The sequence below is a fragment of the Capricornis sumatraensis genome, chromosome 4, assembly GCF_032405125.1.
Source record: "Capricornis sumatraensis isolate serow.1 chromosome 4, serow.2, whole genome shotgun sequence".
NCBI classification, from domain to species: domain Eukaryota; kingdom Metazoa; phylum Chordata; class Mammalia; order Artiodactyla; family Bovidae; genus Capricornis; species Capricornis sumatraensis.
The window spans coordinates 51,075,531-51,099,788 of NC_091072.1; the positions used below are offsets into that span (position 1 = coordinate 51,075,531).

The 24,258-nt window shown below is 40.9% G+C and overlaps 1 protein-coding gene across 1 annotated transcript in view; it reads left to right on the forward strand.

Moving 5' to 3' along the window:
• Positions 1–24,258, forward strand: part of ZDHHC17 (zinc finger DHHC-type palmitoyltransferase 17) — a 97,910-nt gene that overhangs the window by 11,500 nt on the left and 62,152 nt on the right. Inside the window, exons 2-3 of the mRNA XM_068970157.1 lie at positions 14,385–14,488; positions 18,569–18,691. Coding sequence (XP_068826258.1) covers positions 14,385–14,488; positions 18,569–18,691 — 227 coding nt within the window. The remainder of the gene's footprint in view (positions 1–14,384; positions 14,489–18,568; positions 18,692–24,258) is intronic.

A 24,258-nucleotide genomic window follows, 5' to 3' on the forward strand; every position in this document is an offset into this window, starting at 1 on the left:
TTGGGGTTATAAATAAAGCTGCTTTAAGTATTTGTGTAAAGATCCTGTGTAAACGTAAGTTTTTAATTTCCCTAGGATAAATACGCAAGAGTACTGTTACTGGGCCATAAGATAGTTGTATGTTAAAATTTTTAAGAAACTGTCAGACTGTTTTCTGGAGTGGCTGTACGTTTTACATCCCAACCAACTCAGTGGTGTATGAGTAATCTGATCTCTCTGCCTCCTTTCCAGCATTTGGTGTGGTCACTTTTTAATTTTAGCCCATTTTAATAGGTATGTGATGGTAAGTCATTATGTTGTTAATTTACATTTCCCTAACAGCTAATGATGCTGACTTTGTTTTCAATGTGCTTATTTGCCATCTGTATCTTCCTGGGTTAAGTATTTCTTTGTGTGAGTTTGCTAGAGCCACCATGACAAAATATCACATATGAAATGTCTTAAATAATGGAAATTTATTTTCTCATTTATTTAGTTCTGGAAGCAAGGAATCCAAGAACAAGGTTGGCAGGTGTGGTTTCTTCTGAGGTGTCACTCTGCTTAGCAGATGGCAGCCCTCTTGCTGTGTCCTCCGCGTGTCTGTTTCTGAGTGTATACGTCTCTCTGGTGTCGGCATGTCCAGATTTTCTCCCTGGAGCAGGAAATACCTATTCCAGTATCCTCCCTGGAGAGTCTCATGGGCAGTGGAGCCTGGCATGTCCATGGGATCATGGACAGAGGAGCCTACAGTTCACGGCGTCGCAGAGTCGGGTGCGACTGAGTGACTGACGACGCCAGTCACGCTGGATTAGGGCCCACCTTGATGACGTCATTTTAACTTGACCAGTTCGGGCTTCCGCAGATGGATTTGGGGGGACACAGTTCAGCCATAACAGTGTCCTTTTCCAGTTTTTTAAAAATTGTTTTACTGTTGAGTTTTGAGAAGTTTGTTTTTTGTTTTTAATATCCTAGGCCCTAGTCTTTTGTTATGGTTTGCAAATATTTTCTCTCAGCCTGTAGCTTGTTTGTGAAAGTTTGATTAAACTTGAAAGTGGAAGTCACTGAGTTGTGTCCGACTCTTTGTGACCCCATGGGCTGTAGCCCACGAGGGATTCTTCAGGCAAGAATACTGGAGTGGGTTGCCACTCCCTTCTCCAGGGGATCTTCCTGACCCAGGGATTGAACCCGGGTCTCCTGCATTGCAGGCAAATCCTTTACCATCTGAACCACCAGGGTAGCTTGTCTATTCATTCTCAACTGGGTCTTTCTGAGACCATGAAGTGAAAGTGAAAGTGAAGTCGCTCAGTCGTGTCCGACTCTTTGCGACCTCATGGACTGTAGCCTACGAGGCTCCTCCGTCCATGGGATTTTGCAGGCAAGAGTACTGGAGTGGGTTGCCGTTTCCTTCTCTAGGGGATCTTCCCAACCCAGGGATCAAACCCAGGTCTTCCGCATCACAGGCAGATGCTTTACCATCTGAGCCACCAGGGAAGACTGAGACCATATATATATATTTAAATTCTGATTAATTTCAGTTTATAAATTTTTCCTTTTATGGATTGTGCTTTTGATGTTAAGTTTAAGTTCTCTTTGCCTAGCAATAGATCCAAGAGTTTTGTTTTTTTCTTTTTCTAGTTCAGACAGTTTATGGTTTTACTTGTAACATTTATGTTTTAAGTTCACGATCAATTTTGAGGGTTTTTTTGGTATGAAATGTGAAAATTAGGTTGAACATTACCCCCCCACACCCGCCCCATAAATGTCCAGCTGCTCTAGCACCATTTATTGAAAAGTTTATCATCCTTCCATTGAATTGCTTTTATGTTATTGTCAGAAATCAGGAGAGCATATTTGTACGTTTTCATTTCTGGGTTCTGGATTCTATTTCATTGATCTATGTATCTACCTCTCACCCAGTACTACACAGTCTTGATTGTTGGAGCTATGTACTAGGTCTTGAACAGGCTGCTGCTTTGTACAATTCCTTTTTTAATTTTTGAAATTATTTTAGCTGTTTTAGTTGCCTTTCCATATAAATTTTGTGTACGCACTCAGTTGTGTCCGACTCGCTGCGACCCCATAGACTGTAGCCCGCCAGGCTCCTCTGTCCATGGGATTTTCCTGGCAGGAATACCGGAGTGGGTTGCTATTTCCTCCTCCAGGGAATCTTCCCAACTCAGAGACTCCCACCTGGGAAGCCCTGCATATAAGTTTTATTAATAGAATAGTGTTATATATATATACAGAACATCTTGCTGGGATTTTGATAGGACTTGCCTTAAATTTATCTCTCCGTGTGGGGGAAATTAACATCTTAACCGTTTTTAGTCTTCCAGTCCATAAATATGGTACATCTGCCTATTTATTTAGATCTTCTTTGATTTCTTTCATCAGTGTTCTGTGTTTTTTAGTACAGAAGTACTGCGTATGTTTGTTTATGATAATTTCTGTCCTCTCATGCCCACTTACGGCGTCTCTCCAGCAGTTCTCTATTCTACTTCTACCTCATCAGTTTTTGACTCTACCAGATCATTTCTACTAGCAGTCATTTCACCCATCCTAAAAAAAATCTGAAAACCCAAACTGTGTTTTCCTTTGATTCCACTTCTTTTCTGCCTACTGCCCTACTTCTTTGCTGTTCCTTGTATCAAAACTCCAAAGATTTGCCTGTACTTGCTGTCCCTCTTTCCTTCCATCTTCTCCTTAATCAGTTGTGGTCTGGTGTGTGCCCCTACCTTGTCAAAGTAACAGGAAATCTATATTGCTACATCCAGTGTTTGACTTGGTGACTTTTCAGCAGGATCGATATTCTAGATAAATTGTTTTTCAGTTTGCTTCAGGGAGATGCAGATGAAAACAAGATACAATTTCTTACCCATCAGATTCCTCCAAAATTAACCTGGTCAGTCTAAGTATAGTGTAGTCACATGGTAATTCCAGTCTTAAGTTTTTGAGGAATCTCCATACTATTTTCCACAAGTGATTGTTTCAGTTTACAGTCCCACCAGCAGTGTGCAAGGGTCTCCTTTTGTCACATCGTCTCCGACATTTGTTAAATCTTGTCTTTTTAATAGTAGTCATTCTAAGAGAAAATGTAAAGGGAAGAGTATAAAATAAATGAGCCACTGCGATTACAGACGACGTAAAGATATATAAATATTTGGGCAAATAAAGAGTATATAGCACTATTGAAGGAAATTTACAAAATTAGGTTATATTAAAAGCTGCTGCTGCTGAGTCGCTTCAGTCGTGTCTGACTCTGTGCGACCCCATAGACGGCAGCCTACCAGGCTCCCCCATCCCTGGGGTTCTCCAGGCAAGAACACTGGAGTGGGTTGCCATTTCCTTCTCCAATGCATGGAAGTGAAAAGTGAAAGTGAAGTCGCTCAGTCGTGTCCAACTCTTCATGACCCCATGGACTGCAGCCCACCAGGCTCCTCCGTCCATGGGATTTTCCAGGCAAGAGTACTGGAGTGGGGTGCCATTGCTTTCTCTGCATTAAAAGCTAACATTTTAAAAACACATGAAAGTGAAAGAAAGTCAAAGTTGCTCAGTTGTGTCTGACTCTTTGCGACCCCATGGATTATACAGTCTATGGAATTCTCAAGGCCAGAATACTGGAGTGGGTAGCCTTTTTCCCTTCTCCAGGGGATCTTCCCATCCCAGGGATTGAACCCAGGTCTCCCACATTGGAGGTGATTCTTTACCAGCTGAGCCAACAAGGAAAGCCCAAGAATACTGGAGCAGGTAGCATATCCCTTCCCCAGCAGATTTTCTTGACCCAGGAATTGAACCAGGGTCTCCTGCATTGTAGGCGGATTCTTTACCAGCTGAGCTATGAGGAAAGCCCTGAAACAAAACACATACTCATCAAGGTCATCAAGAATAAGTAAAGTTTGAGAAATTGTCATACCCAAGAACAGCCTAGGGAGCCGTGACAACTTTAATGTGACACCCTAGATGGAATCCTGGAACAGAAAAAGGACATTGCCTAAAAATTAAGACAATCTGAATAAAATATGGACCTCAATTAATGGTAATGTTGATTGAATTAGAACAACTGTACCATAGTAATGTTAGGTGTTAGTAATAGTGGAAACTGGGTGTGTGGAAGAAATATGGGGACTCTTCATTGGTTTTGTAAATCTTAAACTATCCTAAATAAAAATCCTAAAAATAAAATTGTTTTTTTTTAAGAGAGGGAGAAAAATACACATATAGGCATTTGTTTATCAAATGTCTGTGGAAGGAAAAAAATGCAGATTTATGTATTTTGTTATATACATGTATTTAAATATAGATTAATGCTAGAAGGAAATGAAGTGAAAATCAGCTTTTTATAGAAGCTGATAAATATTCTCCTCGTGTAAAATCTGTTGGAAGCAAACAAAGCAAGTTTGAGACAGTGGTGGTTCTGCAGCGTAAAGAGAACCTATGCCTCAAGTTGGTCTGTTTTCAAAAGTGAAAGTCGTTTTCTCTTAACCGGGGGTCAGGGGCCACAGCGGATCACACTATGTAAGAGGCCTCTAACTGAAGAATTGATGTGAGCTCTTTCCATTGTACTACCAAATCATTTTTGTCCAGTATTCCCTTAAAGAGGGTGCATCAAATGGATGAGTGAGAAATTCTGTCTTGAGTGGTACTGTTAATTAGATATATTTTAAAAAGAAAGTTATTTTATAATTTTGTGGTGGCTATTACTTTTCTTTATCCTTCACTGTTCACTTGTTTGTATGTTTTATGCTTGTGCTGTCCTTTCATTGTTTATTCTTTTAAAAAAAATCCTTATGATACTCCTAGAATTTCATTCATCACTACGTAGGTTCTAAGAAGGTCTCACATTTGGCTCATCAGTTTTGGTTAGGAGTTAAAAATAAGTCAATTATGCATAGAGATGTTCTTTCCTTGGTGCTTCTTGTCAGTAACCCTTGGTATTGTTCTATACATCTTATAGAATTAAATTTGAGCAGCTCCAGATTATATAATTAAATACAGTTGGCTTCTTGATTCAGTTCACCCGGTTACAGTGACACCTGACAGCAGACATTTGCACAGTGCAGCTCATCAGCGTGCAGTGAAGCCCTGACATACGCATATGGTGAGGCCCTGCTGGTTTCCTAATGCACCCGTGTATATGAGTTAGTGCCCCAAAGGCAGGCAGGGAACACGTGTCTTGTAGGTAACATATATGTGCCGTGGGAGTTCATTGAAATGATTCTCTGCTCCAGTTCTCTCTCTTTTTTTCTCCCTCTTAGTTTGGAAATACATTGACAGTAATTGAGAATTATAGTGTCTTCTCATACTGTATTTGCCATTGTGTTTTGCCCTCTTTGAATTATCTTCGTATTCTTTGCCCATTTTTCAAATGTGTTGTTACTCATGCTTTTCTCAGAGCTTTTTTTTTTTTTAAACATTAGAACGATTATTACGGATATTCTTACATTTAAATCTTTAATCCGATTGGAAGTTGTCTAATGTGAGGAATGAGATGGAAATCTTAGAGGAGGACTCCTTAGGCAGACTGAGGCCTGGTCCTGAGGCCTGATCGCCACTTATCTAGGAAGCCTGGGAAGTTGGTCTGCAGCTCCCCTGGTCTTGCATTGATCACTCAGGAAAGTCCTAGAGCTCTTTTGAACAAGTTATTGCTTGGACCTGGTAAGCAGCAAACACATGGTCGTGCGTCCAGGATGGGAGCGTCCAGAAGGGCACAGAGATGCCCTGAGAACAGGAGGGTGCGTGCTTCTCTCACTCAGAGAGTGGTGTAGCCATCTCCCTGTGTGTTCTCAGGGAATATGTTGCTGACCTGGGAAGCTTCCCCCTGGGAGCATGCTGCTCTGAATTCTGCTTTGTGTGGCATTGCCTTTTCAGACAAGTTTCAGCATCATTTGCCATTAAACAGACTATATCCTTGGCTGTATTTGTTGGCGTTTTCCTGTCACAGACATCACCGTTTTGTGTTGGAACTTGTTGAATTTCTTTTTTAAAAATCCTAGATGGCTGGTTTGTCCGCTTATACCATTTACTCAGTCAGGTGTTCTAGGGGATCCCAGGTGGCGCAGTAGTGAAGAATCTGCCCGCCGTTGCAGAAGACACGAGAGACATGGGTTCGGTCCCTGGGTTGGGAAGATCCCCTTGAGAAGGAAATAGCAACCCAATCCAGTATTCTTGCCCAGAAAATTCCATGAACAGAGGAGCCTAATGGGATCACAAAGAGTTGGACATGACTGAGCATGCATGCACAGCCATTTGCTGAATAACATGCCTTTCCTTCTTGATCCCAGTTCTCATTCTTCAAGCTTTCTCCACTGCCCTGTTACTGCAGCACTCCTAGTTTTTCACTGGCTTGCTTTCTGATCTGTTGTAATTAATGATAGGACAAGTCCCTGCCCTTACTGTTCTTTCTGAGCATTCCTGAACTTACCGTTTGCATGTTCGTTCTTTCAGATACACTCTACCATTGAACCAGTTCTGGGAGCACCTTTTCTTATAGAGCACTTATAAAAACATCTGTATTTGGGGGGTGATAAAGTGCTGTGCCATAGAGGATTCTTTGGTCAGTGCTGCCTCCATCTTTCTTTAAATGAATTTAATAGGTCTAGCATTTTTTAAAAGTTAACTAGATTGCACACACTCAGTAATTCGTTTGTTAGCTATCCACCCAGGCATGTGGATAAACACATATTATGGAGTCTGTTGTACAGTGTCATGAACCTCCATCCATAGTTCTTCAGGCACTCTATCAGATCTGATCCCTTGAATCTGTTTGTCACTTCCATTGTATAATCATAAGGGATTTGATTTAGGTCATATCTGAATGGTCTGGTGGTTTTCCCTACTTTCTTCAGTTTGAGTCTGAATTTGGTAATAAGGAGTTCATGATCTGAGCCACAGTCAGCTCCCGATCTTGTTTTTGCTGACTGTATAGAGCTTCTCCATCTTTGGCTGCAAAGAATATAATCAATCTGATTTTGGTGTTGACCATCTGGTGATGTCCACGTGTAGCGTCTTCTTTTGTGTTGTTGGAAGAGGGTGTTTGCTATGACCAGTACATTCTCTCGGCAAAACTCTGTTAGCCTTTGACCTGCTTTGTTTTATACTCCAAGGCCAAATTTGCCTGTTACTCCAGATGTCTCTTGACTTCCTACTTTTGCATTCCACTCCCCTATAATGAAAAGGACATCTTTTGGGGGTGTTATTTCTAGAAGATCCTGTACGTCTTCATAGAACTGTACAGTTTCAGCTCCTTCAGCATTACTGGTCGGGGCATAGGCTTGGATTGCTGTGATATTGAATGGTTTGCCTTGGAAACGAACAGAGATCATTCTGTTGTTTTTGAGATTGCGTCCAATTTCTGCATTTTGGACTCTTTTGTTGACAATGAAGAATTGAACGTGGAACAACAGACTTGTTCCAGATTGGGAAAGGAGTACATCAAGGCTGTGTATTGTCACCATGCTTATTTAACTTATATGCAGAGTACATCACGAGAAATGCTGAGCTGGAAGAAGTACAAGCTGAAATCAAGATTGCTGGGAGAAATATCAATAACCTCAGATATGCAGATGACACCACCCTTACGGCAGAAAGTGAAGAAGAACTAAAGAGCCTCTTGATGAAAGTGAAAGAGGAGAGTGAAAAAGCTGGCTTAAAACTCAACATTCAGAAAACTAATATCATGGCATCTGGTCCCATCACTTCATGGCAGATAGATGGGGAAACAATGGAAACAGTGACAGGCATTATTTTTGGGGCTCCAAAATCACTGCAGATGGTGACTGCAGGCATGAAATTAAAAGATGCTTGCTCCTTGGAAGAAAAGCTATGACCAACCTAGACAGCATATTAAAAAGCAGAGACATTACTTTGTCAACAAAGGTCCATCTAGTCAAAGCTATGGTTTTTCCAGTAGTCATATATGGATGTGAGAGTTGGACTGTAAAGAAATCTGAGCACTGAAGAATTGATACTTTTGAACTGTGGTATTGGAGAAGACTCTTGAGAGTCCCTTGGACAGCAAGGAGATCCAGCCAGTCAATCCTAAAGGAAATCAGTCCTGGATATTCATTGGAAGGACTGATGTTGAAGATGAAACTCCAATACTTTGGCCACCTGATGTGTAGAAATGACTCCTTGGAAAAGACCCTGATCCTGGGGAAGATAGAAGGCAGGAGGAAAAGGGGATGACAGAGGATGAGATGGTTGGATGGTACCACCGACTCAATGGACATGAATTTGAGTAAACTCTGGGAATTGGTGATGGACAGGGAAGCCTGGCGTGCTGCAGTCCATGGGGTCTCAAAGAGTCGGACACGACTGAGCGACTGAACTGAACAGATGGAGCCTATTGGGGCTTCCCATGTGGCTCAGTGGTAAAGAATTCACTTGCCACTGCAGGATACTCCGGTTCATTCCCTGGGTCAGGAAGATCCCTTGGAGAAGGAAATGACAACCCATTCCCCTATTCTTGCCTGGATAATCCATGGACAGAGGCGCCTGGTGGATTATAATCCATGGGATTGCAAAGAGTCAAGACACAGCTGAGCATGCACACGTGGCGTCCTGTCGTCTTGATGTGCAAGCTGGTGTCTGCCTGTGCCTGCATGTGAGTTTGGGTTTTATCCTACTGATTTCTCTTAGCAGCAGTGTATGGCAGCTGAGCTTGTCACAGTTCTCGTTCCTGTCAGCTATTTCAGCAGCAAGGTTTGGAGATGCTTTCTCTCCTGCCAGTTCTATTCAGCAATCCTAGGACTATAAAAAACCTTTGTTTGTCAATTTAGGTACCTTTAAGACTCTTTTTAGTGTCTGTAATTGTTTTATTCCAATATGTAAAATAATTTCATTGTGTGTTAGCCTTAGAAGGGATCTTGGAGGACTTCTGATCTAGTAGTTTTTCAAGTTTTTTTAAAAGCAACTGAATCTTTTTTTATTAAAGACATACTATGTAAATTCCCGTATATCTAAAGAGGCTAAATAATAAAGTGCTTTGTTTAAGAAGGGAGTGAGTTGAGTGGAGCGGAACCCATCGCGCTCTTGGGTGCCCTGGTGTGGTCTGTGAGGGCCCTCGGTGAAACTCTGGGCTTATCTTACTCACTTCCTGTTTCTGCTAATAGGGACCTGAGTCCTGCCGTAGTTAATTGCCTTGCTGGGTTGCAGCCTAGATAGGAGAGTGGCAGCCTTTCAGTTCAGCAGTCTCCTAGTCAAGGACTTTTTTGTTATACTGTGCTGCTTCTAGCGGAATAAGTGTGTTCTCAAAAGCTGCGATGACCCGCATGTGTATTCTGAAATCAGTACTACTTTCCTTGGCAGAGCAACCAATTAAATTCCTTCTTGGTTTTCATTCAAATCAAGGAAAAATGGTAAGATTCTAAAGTGTTATTAAATATGTGTATGTTGAAAATTTCTCTGATATATAATAATACATTTATAATTAAAAATTAATATTACCTATACATTTATAATCAAGGTTGCCAGGAGAAATATCAATAACCTCAGATGTACAGATGACACCACCCTTATGGCAGAAAGTGAAGGGGAACTAAAAAGCCTCTTGATGAAAGTGAAAAGGGAGAGTGAAAAAGTTGGCTTAAAGCTCAACATTCAGAAAACGAAGATCATGGCATCTGGTCCCATCAGTTCATGGGAAATAGATGGGGAAACAGTGGAAACAGTATCAGACTTTATGTTTTTGGGCTTGAAAATCACTACAGATGGTGACTGCAGCCATGAAATTAAAAGACACTTAGTCCTTGGAAGAAAAGTTATGACCAACCTAGATAGAATATTGAAAAGCAGAGATATTACTTTGCCAACAAAGGTCCGTCTAGTCAAGGCTATGGTTTTTCCTGTGGTCATGTATGGATGTGAGAGTTGTACTGTGAAGAAGGCTGAGAGCCGAAGAATTGATGCTTTTGAACTGTGGTGTTGGAGAAGACTCTTGAGAGTCCCTTGGACTGCAAGGAGATGCAACCAGTCCATTCTGAAGGAGATCAGCCCTGGGGGTTCTTTGGAAGGAATGATGCTAAAGCTGAAACTCTAGTACTTTGGCCACCTCATGTGAAGAGTTGACTCATTGGAAAAGACTGTGATGGTGGGAGGGATTGGGGACAGGAGGAGAAGGGGACGACAGAGGATGAGATGGCTGGATGGCATCACTGACTTGATGGACATGAGTCTGAGTGAACTCCAGGAGTTGGTGATGGACAGGGAGGCCTGGCATGCTGCAATTCACGGGGTTGCAAAGAGTCAGACACGACTGAACGACTGAACTGAACTGATACATTTGTAGGTGATATTTGTTTACATTAGCATATTATTTTTTATTTTATATTTTTAAAGTTTAAAAATCACAGCTGTTGCTCCTAGACCTAGTGATAGTGGTGTTTATCTTGATAGAGAACGTTGTCATGTCAGATTGGCAGGGTACTAGTTCCAGAAATGAATCAGTTTCCAGTGTGATTTAAAATGAGAAAAATAATTTAAATTCTATATTATTACTCTTTCTTTTAAGTAAAACAGGTTGGAGAGTTGGTTAAACACCCTTTCTTCTACCTCTTTAGTGGGAGTAGCTCTACCTCTTAAGAATTACTCTAGGGATATATGTAAAACCATCTTTGAAAAAATCTTATTTCCTTTACTAAAAAGTAGGAAATTAAATAAAAATCAGATAACTATGATAAAACAAATACTGGTTACAGGTTTAACTTTAAAATGTTACTGGAAAAAAGTCTGATTTCTGGTATATTAGAATATCACATTTGGCACTGTCAGTGGGATAAAATGGATAGAAGATAAACTGAGAATACAGGTTAATCATATATAATAACAGGTCTCTGGGGTTTTTATAGAAATGAAATTAAAATCACATGAAAGTATTACAGTAGTAAGCCTTAAAAGATATTTATTTTATTTAATGAATATTTGTTATTTGCCTGTAAAAGAACATGTTTGTCCTTAGTAAGAGAAAGAACAGCAGTTTGCCGTAGCAGATTTTCATGTGTACATAGGTTTTAAAGTTATATTATTACTTTTTGGTCCTTGTGTTGTCTGTCTTTAGGTCTTAGCTTAGCTCTTGCTTCTACTCTCTGCCTTTGCGTCTCATCTCCTTTGTCCTTCCACTCTGGTTTGTAGAGGCCTGGAGAGCATCAGACCTTGCTGGGTATGTGCATCTTGCTTGGCGATGCTGATCCAAGCCACAGTGGTTGGTTGCTGCTCAGGCGCTAAGTTGTGTCCCCCTCTGTGACCTTAAGCGACCGTAAACGACACAACTTAGCGACTGAACAGTGAACTGTAAAGCACGCCAGGCTCCTCTGTCCTCCACTATCTCCTCGAGTTTGCTCAGATTCATGTCCATTCAGTTGGTGATGCTATCTAACCCATCGTATCCACTGCCACCCCCTTTTCCTTTTGCCTTCAATCTTTCCCAGCGTCAGGGGGTTTTCCAGTGAGTTGGCTCTTCATATCAAGTGGCCAAAGTATTGGAGCTTCAGCAACAGTCCTTCCAATGAATATTCAGGGTTGATTTCCTTTAGGATTGACTGGTTCTATCTCCTTGCAGTCCAAGGGACTCTCAAGAGTCTTTTCCAGCACCGCAGTTTGAAAGCATCAGTTCGGCACTCAGCCTCCGTAATGGTCCAAGATTCATATCCCTACATGACTACTGGAAAAATCATAGCTTTGACTATACCAACCTCTGTCGGCAAAGTGATGTCTCTGCTTTTTAATATGCTGTCTAGGTTTGTCATAGCTTTCCTTCCAGGCAGCAAGCGTCTTTTAATTTCATGGCCTGCAGTCACCGTGTGCAGTGATTTTGGAGCCCAAGAAAATAAAATGCTACCAGTTTTCCCCCATCTGTTTGCCGTGAAGTGATGAGACTGGATGGCTTGGTCTTAGATTTTTGCATGTTGAGCTTCAAGCCAGCTTTTTCACACTCTTCTTTCACCCTCATCAGGAGGCTCTTTAGTTCCTCTTTGTTTTCTGACATTAGAGTGGTATTATCTGCATATCTGAGATTGTGGATATTTCTCCTGGGAAGTCTTGATTCCAGCTTGTGATTCATCTGGCTTGTGATACAACTTGATGTTCTTGGTTCACATACTGCTAAAGTTTAGCTTGAAGGATTTTGAGCATAACCTTGCTAGCTTGTGCAATGAGTGCAATTGTATGGTAGTTTGAATGTTGTTTGGCATTTCCTTTCCTTGGGATTGGAATGAAAACTGATCTTTTCCAGTCCGGTGGCCACAGCTGATTTTTCCAGATTTGGTGACCAGTTTGAACACAGCAGTTTAACAGCAGAACCCCGTGGACAGTGTCAAAGAGCCGCAGTGCAGCCTGGTACAAAGGAACAGCAGTGAGCAATACTACTAGTGATGTCTATATTTAAAAGTTTGATGTCTGGGTAGTCTTTTTTTGATTTTTAAAAGATAATTCATTCTGATTTTTAAGATTTTGATTATGGAATATTTGACACCCTCTTAAACTTTGCACTGGCCTTACCCTGTCCTGGCTTGTGGGTCCCAGTACACTGTAGAGGGTTTTGTTTCTTGCAGGCTTTCAGTACATGTTTTGTTGAATATATTGTCCTGTTCTGCTTGTAAACTATGGCTGGGTTTTATTTTCCTTCAGATGTCTTACACTCCTATAGAACAGTCAGATTCAGAAGTTTAAAAAGTTATTTTCCCTGTGGTGGGGAGAATAATATAAAAATATTTAGAAAAAAGGAAAATCAGTGTTACTGATCTGAGAAGTGTCTTTGTCTTATCTTGTGTCACTGGATATAGAGCACCGAGAAGTTGAGAACTGGAATTCAGTGGAGAAATTGAATAGAAAAGGTTAAAAAAAATTAAACTGGTTAAGTCATGTATTGGTTAGCTCCACCAGTTATTCAGACTGTTGCTTACACCCAGCATCGTGTACCTGCTTGTGTTCACATTTAACTAGTTGTACTTTAATGGAGTCCAAGAACAATCTCTCAAAAAAAAAAAAATCCCTTAATAAACTGTATGTAGTATGTATGTTGTGGATCTTGGCTTAAGACTGATGTCTATCTTCTTTTTCTGCAAATATGTATTTGTGATTGTTATGGTTGTATTTTAATATTGATGATAGCATTTTCTTAAGGAACTAAGCTTTCTTTGTTGAAAGGTTATGTTAAGCAGAATTTAGTTTTGTGAAACTTTTAAATTTTTTGTTGTTGAAAATACTCAGTAATATTATTGATACTCTTCTAAATGTATGGCCCAGACAAATCAGTTTTGGAATTTTTCACAAGTTGAATGGCTAAAGTGAGCTGAAGATAATAGCCTTTTTTCCTCCAATGAACTACCATTAAATTTGTATTACTAAATTTCAGTGGCCAAGAAAAAATGAATTATTCTAAGGATTTAATTCTTTCCAAATATTTTGTTATACCTTATCTTTTCATTTGCATGTGTGTGCACCTATAAGAGAAAAATATCAGAATCATAGAGATTTGAATGGATGATAGAGCCAAACGTGCTCAATTTTTCTGTTTTCATATTGAAGTAATTGGATCTTAGTGCTATATACTGAAGAAATTGACTATGCATAGCAAATTTTGTATTTTAAATAGAAAGTTGCACATAGTATATAAGCTTTAAATGGATATATTGATAATATTCTATAAGGCTGTTTAAATTTTTATTTAAAACTTAGTTTCTTTAAGGATGTTGACATTTTAGGATTGCTTAAGTGAATTTATAGGTGGTGTGGTGGTAAAGAATCTGCCTGTCAAAGCAGGAGGTGCAGGAGACAAGGGTTCAATCCCTGCAACAGAAGGAGCCCCTGGAGTAGGAAATGGCAGCCCACTCCAGTATTCTTGCCTGGAAAATCCCATGGACAGAGGAGCCTAATGGCCTACTGTCTGTGGGGTCACAAAGAGTCAGACATGACTAAGTGACTGAGTACTCCCACTTTTCTTTCTTCACCTGCTAGATGCTTAACAAGCTCTCAGCATGAAGGAGTATAAGAAAAGGCGATATCTGAGATTAATAAAATAATATCCTGGCTTCCTTTTTTAGGACCTTAGTTTTTATTTGGCAGGTGATGAAAGTTTTGATGTAGAACTAGAGGTTATGCTGGAATAATAGAAAAATTGGTCAGAGAGAGAGAGAGTTGATTTAATGAAGAAGTAGAGTTCTGTGGAGCTAAAGATAAATTGCAGTGACTAATTTGTTACTAATTTAAAGTCTTACAGCTGTTTATTTTGAGTTTGTGTAAGGGGTATATCTGGTTGAACATGCTTTTTCTCTGAAGAGTATGGACTTCAGCATAAAGTTAATATTTTAAATTATGAACATTCTTCAAACAGCACAGAAGCAGTAGTAAAATACTGAAGTATTTTCTGTACTTTTCTCATTTCTTCTGTGTAATTTTTTTTTCTTTAACAGGAAATCAAACCTCAGAGCCATTATAACCATGGATATGGTGAACCCCTGGGACGGAAAACTCATATTGACGATTATAGCACATGGGACATAGTTAAGGCAACACAGTAAGTTTTTTGTTGGAGTTGTCTTCTTCTTTGACATCTGTTTCTGGGTGAGGTCCGGTTGATAAGCCTTTCAAGTAGACTTTTCCAAGGAACCGCCATGTAGTTGAAGTAATGACTCCTCATTGGGAATGAGGCTTTGTGAGAACTCCTTTCCTGTTCTGCTCACTGTGATACCAGTACCAGGAGTATAACATTTTTTTCAAGGTTGCTGGAAGCAGAGGATGGGACTGTGGTATTTTTTAAAGATTTTTGTTTATTTATTATTTCTAGCCTTGCCAGGTCTTCGTTGCTAGGTGAGGGCTTTCTCTAGTTGCGACAGTGGGGGGTCCTCTCTGGCTGTGACAGTGGGTGTCCTCTGGCTGTGACAGTGGGGGGTCCTCTCTAGCTGTGGCAGGTGAGGGGTCCTCTCTGGTTGCGACAGTGAGGGGTCCTCTCTGGCTGTGACAGTGGGGTCCTGTCTAGCTGTGACAGTGGGGGTCCTCTCTGGCTGTGACCGTGGGGTCCTCTCTGGCTGTGGCAGGTGGAGGGTCCTCTCTGGCTGACAGTGGGGTCCTGTCTAGCTGTGACAGTGGGGGTCCTCTCTGGCTGTGACCGTGGGGTCCTCTCTGGCTGTGGCAGGTGGGGGGTCCTCTCTGGCTGTGACAGTGGGGGTCCTCTCTAGCTGTGACAGTGGGGTCTTCTCTATCTGTGGCAGGTGGGGGGTCCTCTCTGGCTGTGACAGTGGGGGGTCCTCTCTGGCTGTGACAGTGGGGTCCTCTCTGGCTGTGACAGTGGGGTCCTCTCTGGCTGTGACAGTGGGGTCCTCTCTGGCTGTGACCGTGGGGGGTCCTCTCTGGCTGTGACAGTGGGGTCCTCTCTGGCTGTGACAGTGGGGTCCTCTCTGGCTGTGACAGTGGGGTCCTCTCTGGCTGTGACCGTGGGGGGTCCTCTCTGGCTGTGACAGTGGGGTCCTCTCTGGCTGTGACCGTGGGGGGTCCTCTCTGGCTGTGACAGTGGGTTCCTCTCTGGCTGTGATAGTGGGGTCCTCTGGCTGTGACAGTGGGGTCCTGTCTAGCTGTGACAGTGGGGTCCTCTCTGGCTGTGACCGTGGGGGGTCCTCTCTAGCTGTGACCATGGGGGGTCCTCTCTAACTGTGACAGGTGGGGGGTCCTCTCTGGCTGTGACAGGTGGGGGGGGTCCTCTCTGGCTGTGACAGTGGGGTCCTGTCTTGCTCTGACAGTGGGGTCCTCTCTAGCTGTGACCGTGGGGGGTCCTCTCTAGCTGTGACCGTGGGGGGTCCTCTCTAGCTGTGACAGGTGGGGGGTCCTCTCTAGCTGTGACAGGTGGGGGGTGTCCTCTCTGGCTGTGACAGTGGGGGTCCTCTCTGGCTGTGACAGTGGGGGTCCTCTCTGGCTGTGACAGTGGGGTCCTCTCTGGCTGTGGCAGGTGGGGGGTCCTCTCTAGCTGTGACAGGTGGGGGGTCCTCTCTGGCTGTGACAGTGGGGGTCCTCTCTGGCTGTGGCAGGTGGGGGGTCCTCTCTGGCTGTGACAGTGGGGGTCCTCTCTGGCTGTGGCAGGTGGGGGGTCCTCTCTGGCTGTGGCAGGTGGGGGGTCCTCTCTAGCTGTGACAGGTGGGGGGGTCCTCTCTGGCTGTGACAGTGGGCGTCCTCTCTGGCTGTGACAGTGGGGTCCTCTCTGGCTGTGGCAGGTGGGGGGTCCTCTCTAGCTGTGACAGGTGGGGGGTCCTCTCTGGCTGTGACAGTGGGGTCCTCTGGCTGGGGTGCTCTGGCTTCTCATCACGGTGGCGCCTCTTGCTGTGTAGCGCAGGCACTGGAGCCTGCAGGCTTCACGAGTTGTGGGCCATGGGCGTTGTTGCCCTGTAGCACGTGGGATCTTCCCAGACCAGGGATTGAACCCCTGTCCCGTGCATTGGCAGGCTGTTTCTTACCATTGGACCGCCAGGGAAGTGTGGGAGTATGGTATTTTAAAATACCACAAAGTCCTCTGTTCTTCCTGAAAGTCTTCCTGTTTTTCTTGACCAAAGATACCTTCGGTAGCTGAAAGTCTTGTTAACTGTTTATTCCCTAGATTCTGAAAAATTTGATGTTGTTTAGTTGCTGAGTCGTTTCTGACTCGTGTGACGCCATAGACGGTAGCCCACCAGGCTCCTCTGTCCACAGGGTTTTTCAGGCCAAAATACTGGAGTGGGTTGCCATCTTCTTCTCCAGGGGATCTTCCCGACCCAGGGATTGAACCCGCATCTCCTGCATTACAGGTGGATTCTTTACCAGTGAGAAGAACTGTTTGGAAAAGCCCCAAACGTTGATAGCGCCGGTTTTTTCATTGCTTTCATGGAGAGGCAAACTCCCTGAAGTCCTCAGTCCACTGCCACCCTGCCTCACACAGGCAGGCACAGTCAGAAAGCAGAGCACTCCCTGCTGGCTCTATTCACCAGGCCAGTTACACTGCTCTGCATTAACTCTTCCTTTCAAACCTTGCTGCTATTAATATATTCCTTCTCTCCTTTGTCATTAACCTCTCCCTCTAATGCATGATTTCCACCAGCAAATATACTCCAGCATCTCTCCTCTTAAGAAAAAAACCACCTTTCTTTATTCCTCAAATACCCTCTATGTGTGCGGTCTATGATTTCTACCTTTTAAAACATTTATTTAAATTTTGAAATGTTTTAATCCTCCAGATAAATATAGAGAAGAATATAACTGTCAGATTAAGCAGATGCTAACATTTTGCTGTAATGCTGCAGGTTGCTCGGCATCCTTTTTTCTTTATCTCCCCAAGGAAACTTCTCTTGAAATTACTATAAATCATTCTCATGAACATTCCTGTGTGTGTGTGTGTGTGTGTGTGTGTGTGTGTGTGTTCAGTTGCTCAGTCATAGTTCCCTTAACTGGGCACATGTAAACAGTTTTCTGAAAAAGAACAGAGAACTGAAGGTGCTCCTGTCATTGCTTGTGAATTGTCGAACTCCTGCTGTTTGCTTAGGTTGACTGACTTTGTGCGCGCGCGCGCGTGTATGTGTTGTGTGTGTGTGTCTGTGTACATACGCAGTACGGAGCCAGGGTAGGCGAGCATTAAAGCAATGAAGACTGGTAAATGTTAGTGAAGATCAATTTCTTTCTCTATTAACTGTGATGTGAATGTAGTTTTAATATTTGCTGCAAATGTTCCATTATTGTGTCACCTTTCCCCCAGCCTCACCCTGTGGTATGCCTTCCCCGTTTTGGAGGCCATTCTGATTAATATGGTCAAAGCTCATTTCAGTTTGTTTTTGTGTCGCATATTTCCAAGGATCCAGTATTTTGTTTTGGATAAAGTTGATGGTTTTTGAGACTCCATATGGATTCTTGGTGATTTGTTGTATTATTCTTTGATTTTTGCTTATGCATAAAAATTTCCATGTTGTAACATTTTGAGAAATATATATGCAGTCACACAGTGACCTAAACAGAAAGAGAGGAAAAGGTTAAGCTCTGTGCATGCATCTTTCTTCTTTATTAAATTAACTTCTTTTCTCAAGCTCTTCTAGTAAACTTTCTCTTATGTCTCATTGACTTAAACTCACAAGACCCTTCCCCACCCACCCTACTTCCCACTTCCACACTTTTTTAAAATTTGCCTTTAGGAATACCAAAGCTAAATTTCTAAATAAAGTATCTTACAGGTGTAAGACATCCTTTTTTTTGATGTTGTTCTAAATCAATGATAAATTCTTTGTTATCGCTTCTTTATGACAATATTTTAACATAATTGTATGTATTTTTAATAGGCTGCCTTCAGTGTTTTGTGGAATAGTGGTGATGTTAGTAAAAACAAACAACTGATATTTTTATTTATAGTATCCTGTTCTCTCCTACTTTATGAGTTATTACATTCTTAGAGAAGAGAAATTTAAAATTATAAAACGGGTTAGTAAAAGCTGTTGGAATATTGATATTTCTAAAGTAACACTTTATATTGAGAAAGCCTTTTTAGTTTCCAGGTATCAAAATGGAGCATCAGTTTCTTCTAGAAATGTTATTTTCAGCTTTAAATTTCTTGTCAAATAGTGTTAACAATCACGTTTTCCTTCTTTTTAAGATATGGAATTTATGAACGCTGCCGAGAATTGGTGGAAGCAGGTTATGATGTAAGGCAACCAGACAAAGAAAATGTTACACTCCTTCATTGGGCTGCCATCAATAACAGAATAGATTTAGTCAAGTAAGTATTTCTTTATTTTTAAGTAATTAGTTGTTACTACAAAATTATTGAGAATAATTATAAAATATATAATTCCTAAAATTCATAGCTTTTAAAATGTAGTTTCTGTATACTTTTTTTTTTTGAGAAAAAATTGTTTTTAATGTATGTTGAATATTTATTATGTGATGGATATTTTGCTTAGTGCTTTTCTATGTGTATTTTAGATCTTAATTCTTGAAATAACCTGTGTGAAAAATAACAATTTTTACTACTGTCCTAATGATTTGGAAACTGATGCATAAAGAGGTTAAATATACTACCAAGTGACATTTGGGTGTTAAAGGTTGGCGTCTGGACTTCTAACTGAGGCAGTCTACCCTGTAGCTCACATTCTAAATATGAATTCTGTGGAGAAAAGGAATGAGGAGCTACAAAGGTAGTAGGTAATAACCTAACTTCACATCAGCATAAATGAAGAATACCTTATATACTCAGTATACATTATTTTTATTACTTATTTTTCTGCTTATTCAGTAATAATAAGTTAGATAAGCAAGAGTCAGAATGATAACGAAGTCTTAGTATATCTGGCTTAATAGTCTCTGGCAATTTGGGCCTAAGATCTTTAGATAGAGACATGAACCTGAAATGAACTGCTTGCAGATGTGCCTTTCAAGTACAACATGCCGAGTCTAGAGATAAATAGGATGTTAATATCAAGTAAAAGAATTTGCCCTTAGAGTACTAAAAAAAGATTAAGCAAGTAATAATTAAAGCGTTGAACTCCGCGAATCACATTCTTCTGGAGAGCATGTTTCCATCTTTTTTGCTCTTTTCCCCCTTCTTAAACCTTTAACTTTTCCTCTGCCTGCATGGGGTCTCTTGATGTCTAAATTCTGTTATTGTTTGTCAGAAAATGTTTTCATTTCATCTTCATTTGTGAAGGATATTTTCAGATGGCATAGAAATTTAGGTTGGCCATTTTTGTTTTATTTTTGTTGTTTACTCATTGAGAGCATCATTCCACTGTTTTCTGGCTTCTGTTACTAGTGATAAATCAGTCTAAGTATTACACTTTTAAAGGCTTTGCTTTTTTTTATCTGACTGCTTTTAAGTTTTTTTTTTCTTTCTGGTTTTCTGCAATTTCGTGATGACATTTCTAAGTGTGGATTTCTTTTATTTACTCTGAGATTGCAAGAAATTCTTGATTCTGTGGATTGATGTTTTCATCGGTTCTGGAAAATCTCAGTCATTATTTCTTCAAACAGGGCTTCCCAGGTGGCACTAGTGGTAAAGAACCCACTTGCAAGTGCAAGAGACACAAAAGACACGGGTTCGATCCCTGAGTCGGGAAGATTCCCTGGAGGAGGAAATGGCAACCCACTCCAGTATTCTTGCCTGGAGAATTCCATGGACAGAGAAGCCTGGTGGGCTACAGTCCATGGGGTCACGAGGAGTTGGGACATGACTGATGTGACTTACCATGTATGCATTTCTTCAAACACTGCTTCTGCCCCGTTCTCTTTTTGTCTCTTCCTGGAACGCCAGTTAAACCTATGTCTGGCCTTTTCATCGTATACAGTGTCTCTTAACCTCTCCTCTGTGTGCACCATCCTTTTTTCTCTGCTTCGTTCTGGAAACTTCTTCTGACTTACCTTCCAGTTCTTTTGTGCTCTCTGTGTTGTCTGCTGTTAAATCTATTCAGTGAGTTTCTAATTTTGTTTTTTAGTTCTAGAATTTTAATTTTCTTTTAGCTTGTATTATTTGATTCTTTTGTTGCTGAAATTTTCCATCTTATATACTTAAATATATAGTTATATATAATCTGTCTGAGAAGACAGCATTGGGAGCCCATGTGGGTCTGTATCTGTTGTATTATTCTTTTGTGTGCCTGTTTTCTCTTTGAATGTGTACTAGATATTATGTTTGAAAACTTAGTTGTGGAATAATTTGAGGCCCGGTGGCTCAGTGGATAAAGCGTCTGCCTCCAATGCCGGAGACCCAGGTTCGATCCCTGGGTTGGGAAGATCCCCTGGAGAAGGAAATGGCAACCCACTCCAGTACTCTTGCCTGGAAAATCCTATGGACTGAGAAGGCTGGTAGTCTACTATCCATAGGGTCGCAAAGAGTCGGACACAACTGAGCAACTTCACTTCAAGGTGAGAAGATACCATTTGTTTTTATTAAGCCCAACTTTAAGGCTTTAGATTTTCTGGAGCACTTAGGTGGCTGACGACTATGCTAGAGCAAGGTTTAATTCTGGTTCTTAACTACTTCTACAGTTACGCTTTTGGGGTCCCAACCCTTCTTTTGCTTTGTCTGCTGAGGTTGCCTCCGGGCCAAGTCTCCTGCCTCAGCAAATTGTCTCTAGGGCAGATGGTGCCCAAGCAGTTTTCTAACTTTTCCCAGTTTTAACCTTCTCCTGAATCTTAATCTCCTGGTAAAGGTGAATGCTCTTAATCTTAGGTTTTATTTTTAGGAAATATTTCTTATATTTTGTTGAGCTTTTTAAAGTTTTCTTTGAGTTGGTTCAAATTACCTAGCCTTCTGTAGGCTCTGTATTTTTAAAAAATTACTGTTATTTTAATCACAGTCAGTTCAGTTCAGTCGCTCAGTCGTGTCCGACTCTTTGTGACCCCATGAACTGCAGCACACCAGGCCTCCCTGTCCATCACCAACTTCCAGAGTCCACCCAAACCCATGTGCATTGAGTCGGTGATGCCATCCAACCATCTCATCCTCTGTCGCCCTTTTCTCCTGCCCCCAATCCCTCCCAGCACCAGGGTCTTTTCAAATGAGTCAGCTTTTCCCATCAGGTGGCCCAAGTATTGGAGTTTCAGCTTCAACATCAGCCCTTCCAATGAACACCAGGGCTGATCTCCTTTAGGATGGACTGGTTGGATCTCCTTGCAGTCCAAGGGACTCTCAAGAGTCTTCTTCAACATCACAGTTCAAAAGCATCAATTCTTCGGCGCCCAGCCTTCTTCACAGTCCAACTCTCACATCCATACGTGACCACAGGAAAAACCATAGCCTTGACTAGACGGACCTTAGTCGGCAAAGTAATGTCTCTGCTTTTTAATATGCTACCTAGGTTGGTCACAGTTTTCCTTCCAAGGAGTAAGCGTCTTTTAATTTCATGGCTGCATCACCATCTGCAGGGATTTTGGAGCCCCTAAAAATAAAGTCTGACACTGTTTCCCCATCTATTTGCCATGAAGTGATGGGACCAGATGCCATGATCTTAGTTAAGCAATTAAAAAAATTAAATAGTACTTAAAGTCTTAGGATGAAAACAGCAGCCTCTCCCTACCCTTTAGTTCTATACCCCAGAGGTAACTATTTTCAATACTTTAGATGTCTCTTTCATTATTGTATTTTATATTTTTATGTTGTTACTTTTATGTAGAAAGTTATCTTCTTTACAAAAATGATGGCCAATGCTTTTCAGCTTTCTTCATTTAATTTTTGTTTCTTGAAGATTTTCATATCAGTACAACTAGAGCTACATCATTCTCTCTAAAATGCTGCATAATGTTCAGTTGTATGGGCTTTATTTAATGGTTTACCTGTTGGTGAACATTTAGATTGATTTTAGTGTTTTTACTATTTCATACAGTGTTGTAATTAATACCTTCTTCAGGTAGCATTTTGCTTGTGTTTGTATACATCTGTAGAATTCTTATGAGAAGGAAACTTGGGAGGATGGATTTTAGTAAATACTGCCAACTTTTGTGCTGTTTCTTGGCTTATCAGTTATTTTATTTTGACTTTCCATTTGGGGATAGCCAGATGTCCTAGAACACCTCACTACTAATACTGCTTCGTCTATCTGCTGTTACAGTTTTAGTTAAATTACTGTGTAAAGTTTAAACTGTTGTGCATATGTAAATTCTCACTGATAAGCCCAGAAGTGTTCAGTGATGTTTTTTTCTTGTAGAATTTTTTATTTTTGTCTGAAGTAATAGTTGCTTTTCCCCCCTCATTTGTTTAGCTTTCTGTATATCATAACTGATTGTTCCATACTCTTAAATAGAACTGTAAAAACCATCTGTGTGTACAAACAGTATCACATAATTTATCGGCTCCTTTTTTGGTGGAGTGGAAAGGATGAAATCATTTCTGAATTTCTCCATCTTTCTGTTCTAGCAAAGACTGTTTGCTCTTGAGAGCTGCATGCAGCCATCGTCTTGAGACGCACCTTTGCATGCATTCTGAGATATCCCTTTGCTCCATTGTGGGTCTCAGTTTCCTGCATCTCAGATGGTTCTATCTGTTGGTTTACTCTCTGCTCTTAGTAGATAACGAAACTTTCTGATAACTTTCTGAGAGAAAGAGAGTCCTTGGGAGGAAAACGTTTTGAAGTTACTGTCTCTTATGACCTTAACCCTTATTGGTTGGTTGGCTGAGCATAGACTTCTAGATTGAACTTAATTTTCTCAGAATTTTAAAGCATTACTTGATTATGTTTTTGCTTCAAGTGTTCCAGTTGAGATATGTTTGATCTTATTCTGCTGATCAAAAAGTCACATTTGTCTTGTGTAAAAATAAATAAGGAACTCTAAAATGAGAAATGCAGACAGAAAGTCTTGATATTGCCTGTTGCCTGCCTTGACTGTTCACCACTTATGGACAAGTGAGGTTACAGAATAAAGTCAGTAATTATGGAGTGGGTCAATAATTATAGTGTCTGTGTATATTATATCTTCAGGGGGGTAAAAGTAATTTCTTACAATACATAGTCTAGCAACTTACTTTCGTAAAACAAACATAATTGTGAGTAAATACTGTTTTCAATAGCAAGTAGTATTCATAGCCTCAAGATTTTTACTAGAATTACACGCTACTTTAAAGCTAGAGCACGTTACTATTTCATGGATGCTAGCAGAAGACGCACGATTCTGGTAGAGACAAAGGCCTTTATTATTCACAGTGCAGCAGATAGCATGAGCATCTTATTTACATAGCTCCCTCTTGCTCCCTAGGTTCTGTGGGAGCAGCTTGATGTGGTCCAGAGCAATGTAGCACACACAGTGGATATTCATTGTTTTATTTTGTTTTTAAGCAGTATTTAAGATTTATTTTGCTTTATAACAAGAAAGTATATTTATTTCTTCTTTACTCAGAAAACAGAAGTATGAAACATTGACACTAATTCAAAATTGTATCTCTTTCAGATATTCCAGTTTGATCATTGATCATACATTGACTTTGTAGATCATATATAGATGTAATGTTTTCAGTCTGGAAAGTCTAGGCGTGACTACAGGGTCTGTAACAAAACAAATGAAATGCAACTAAATATGAAAAAAAAGACAAACATAAGCCAGCTATTAGACAGCTTGAGTCAGGATATTAGAAAAATATTCTAATACTTTATTTCTTAAGATATAAATTGTATTTATTTATTTAAATTTATTTGTTTTTAATTGAAGGATAATTATAATATTGTGTTGGTTTCTGCCATGTATCAACATGAATCAGCCATAGGTATACGTATGTCCCCTCCCTCTTGAACCTCCATCCTACCTCACACCCGGTCCCGCCCCTCTAGACTGTCACAGAGTACCACGTTGAATTCCCCG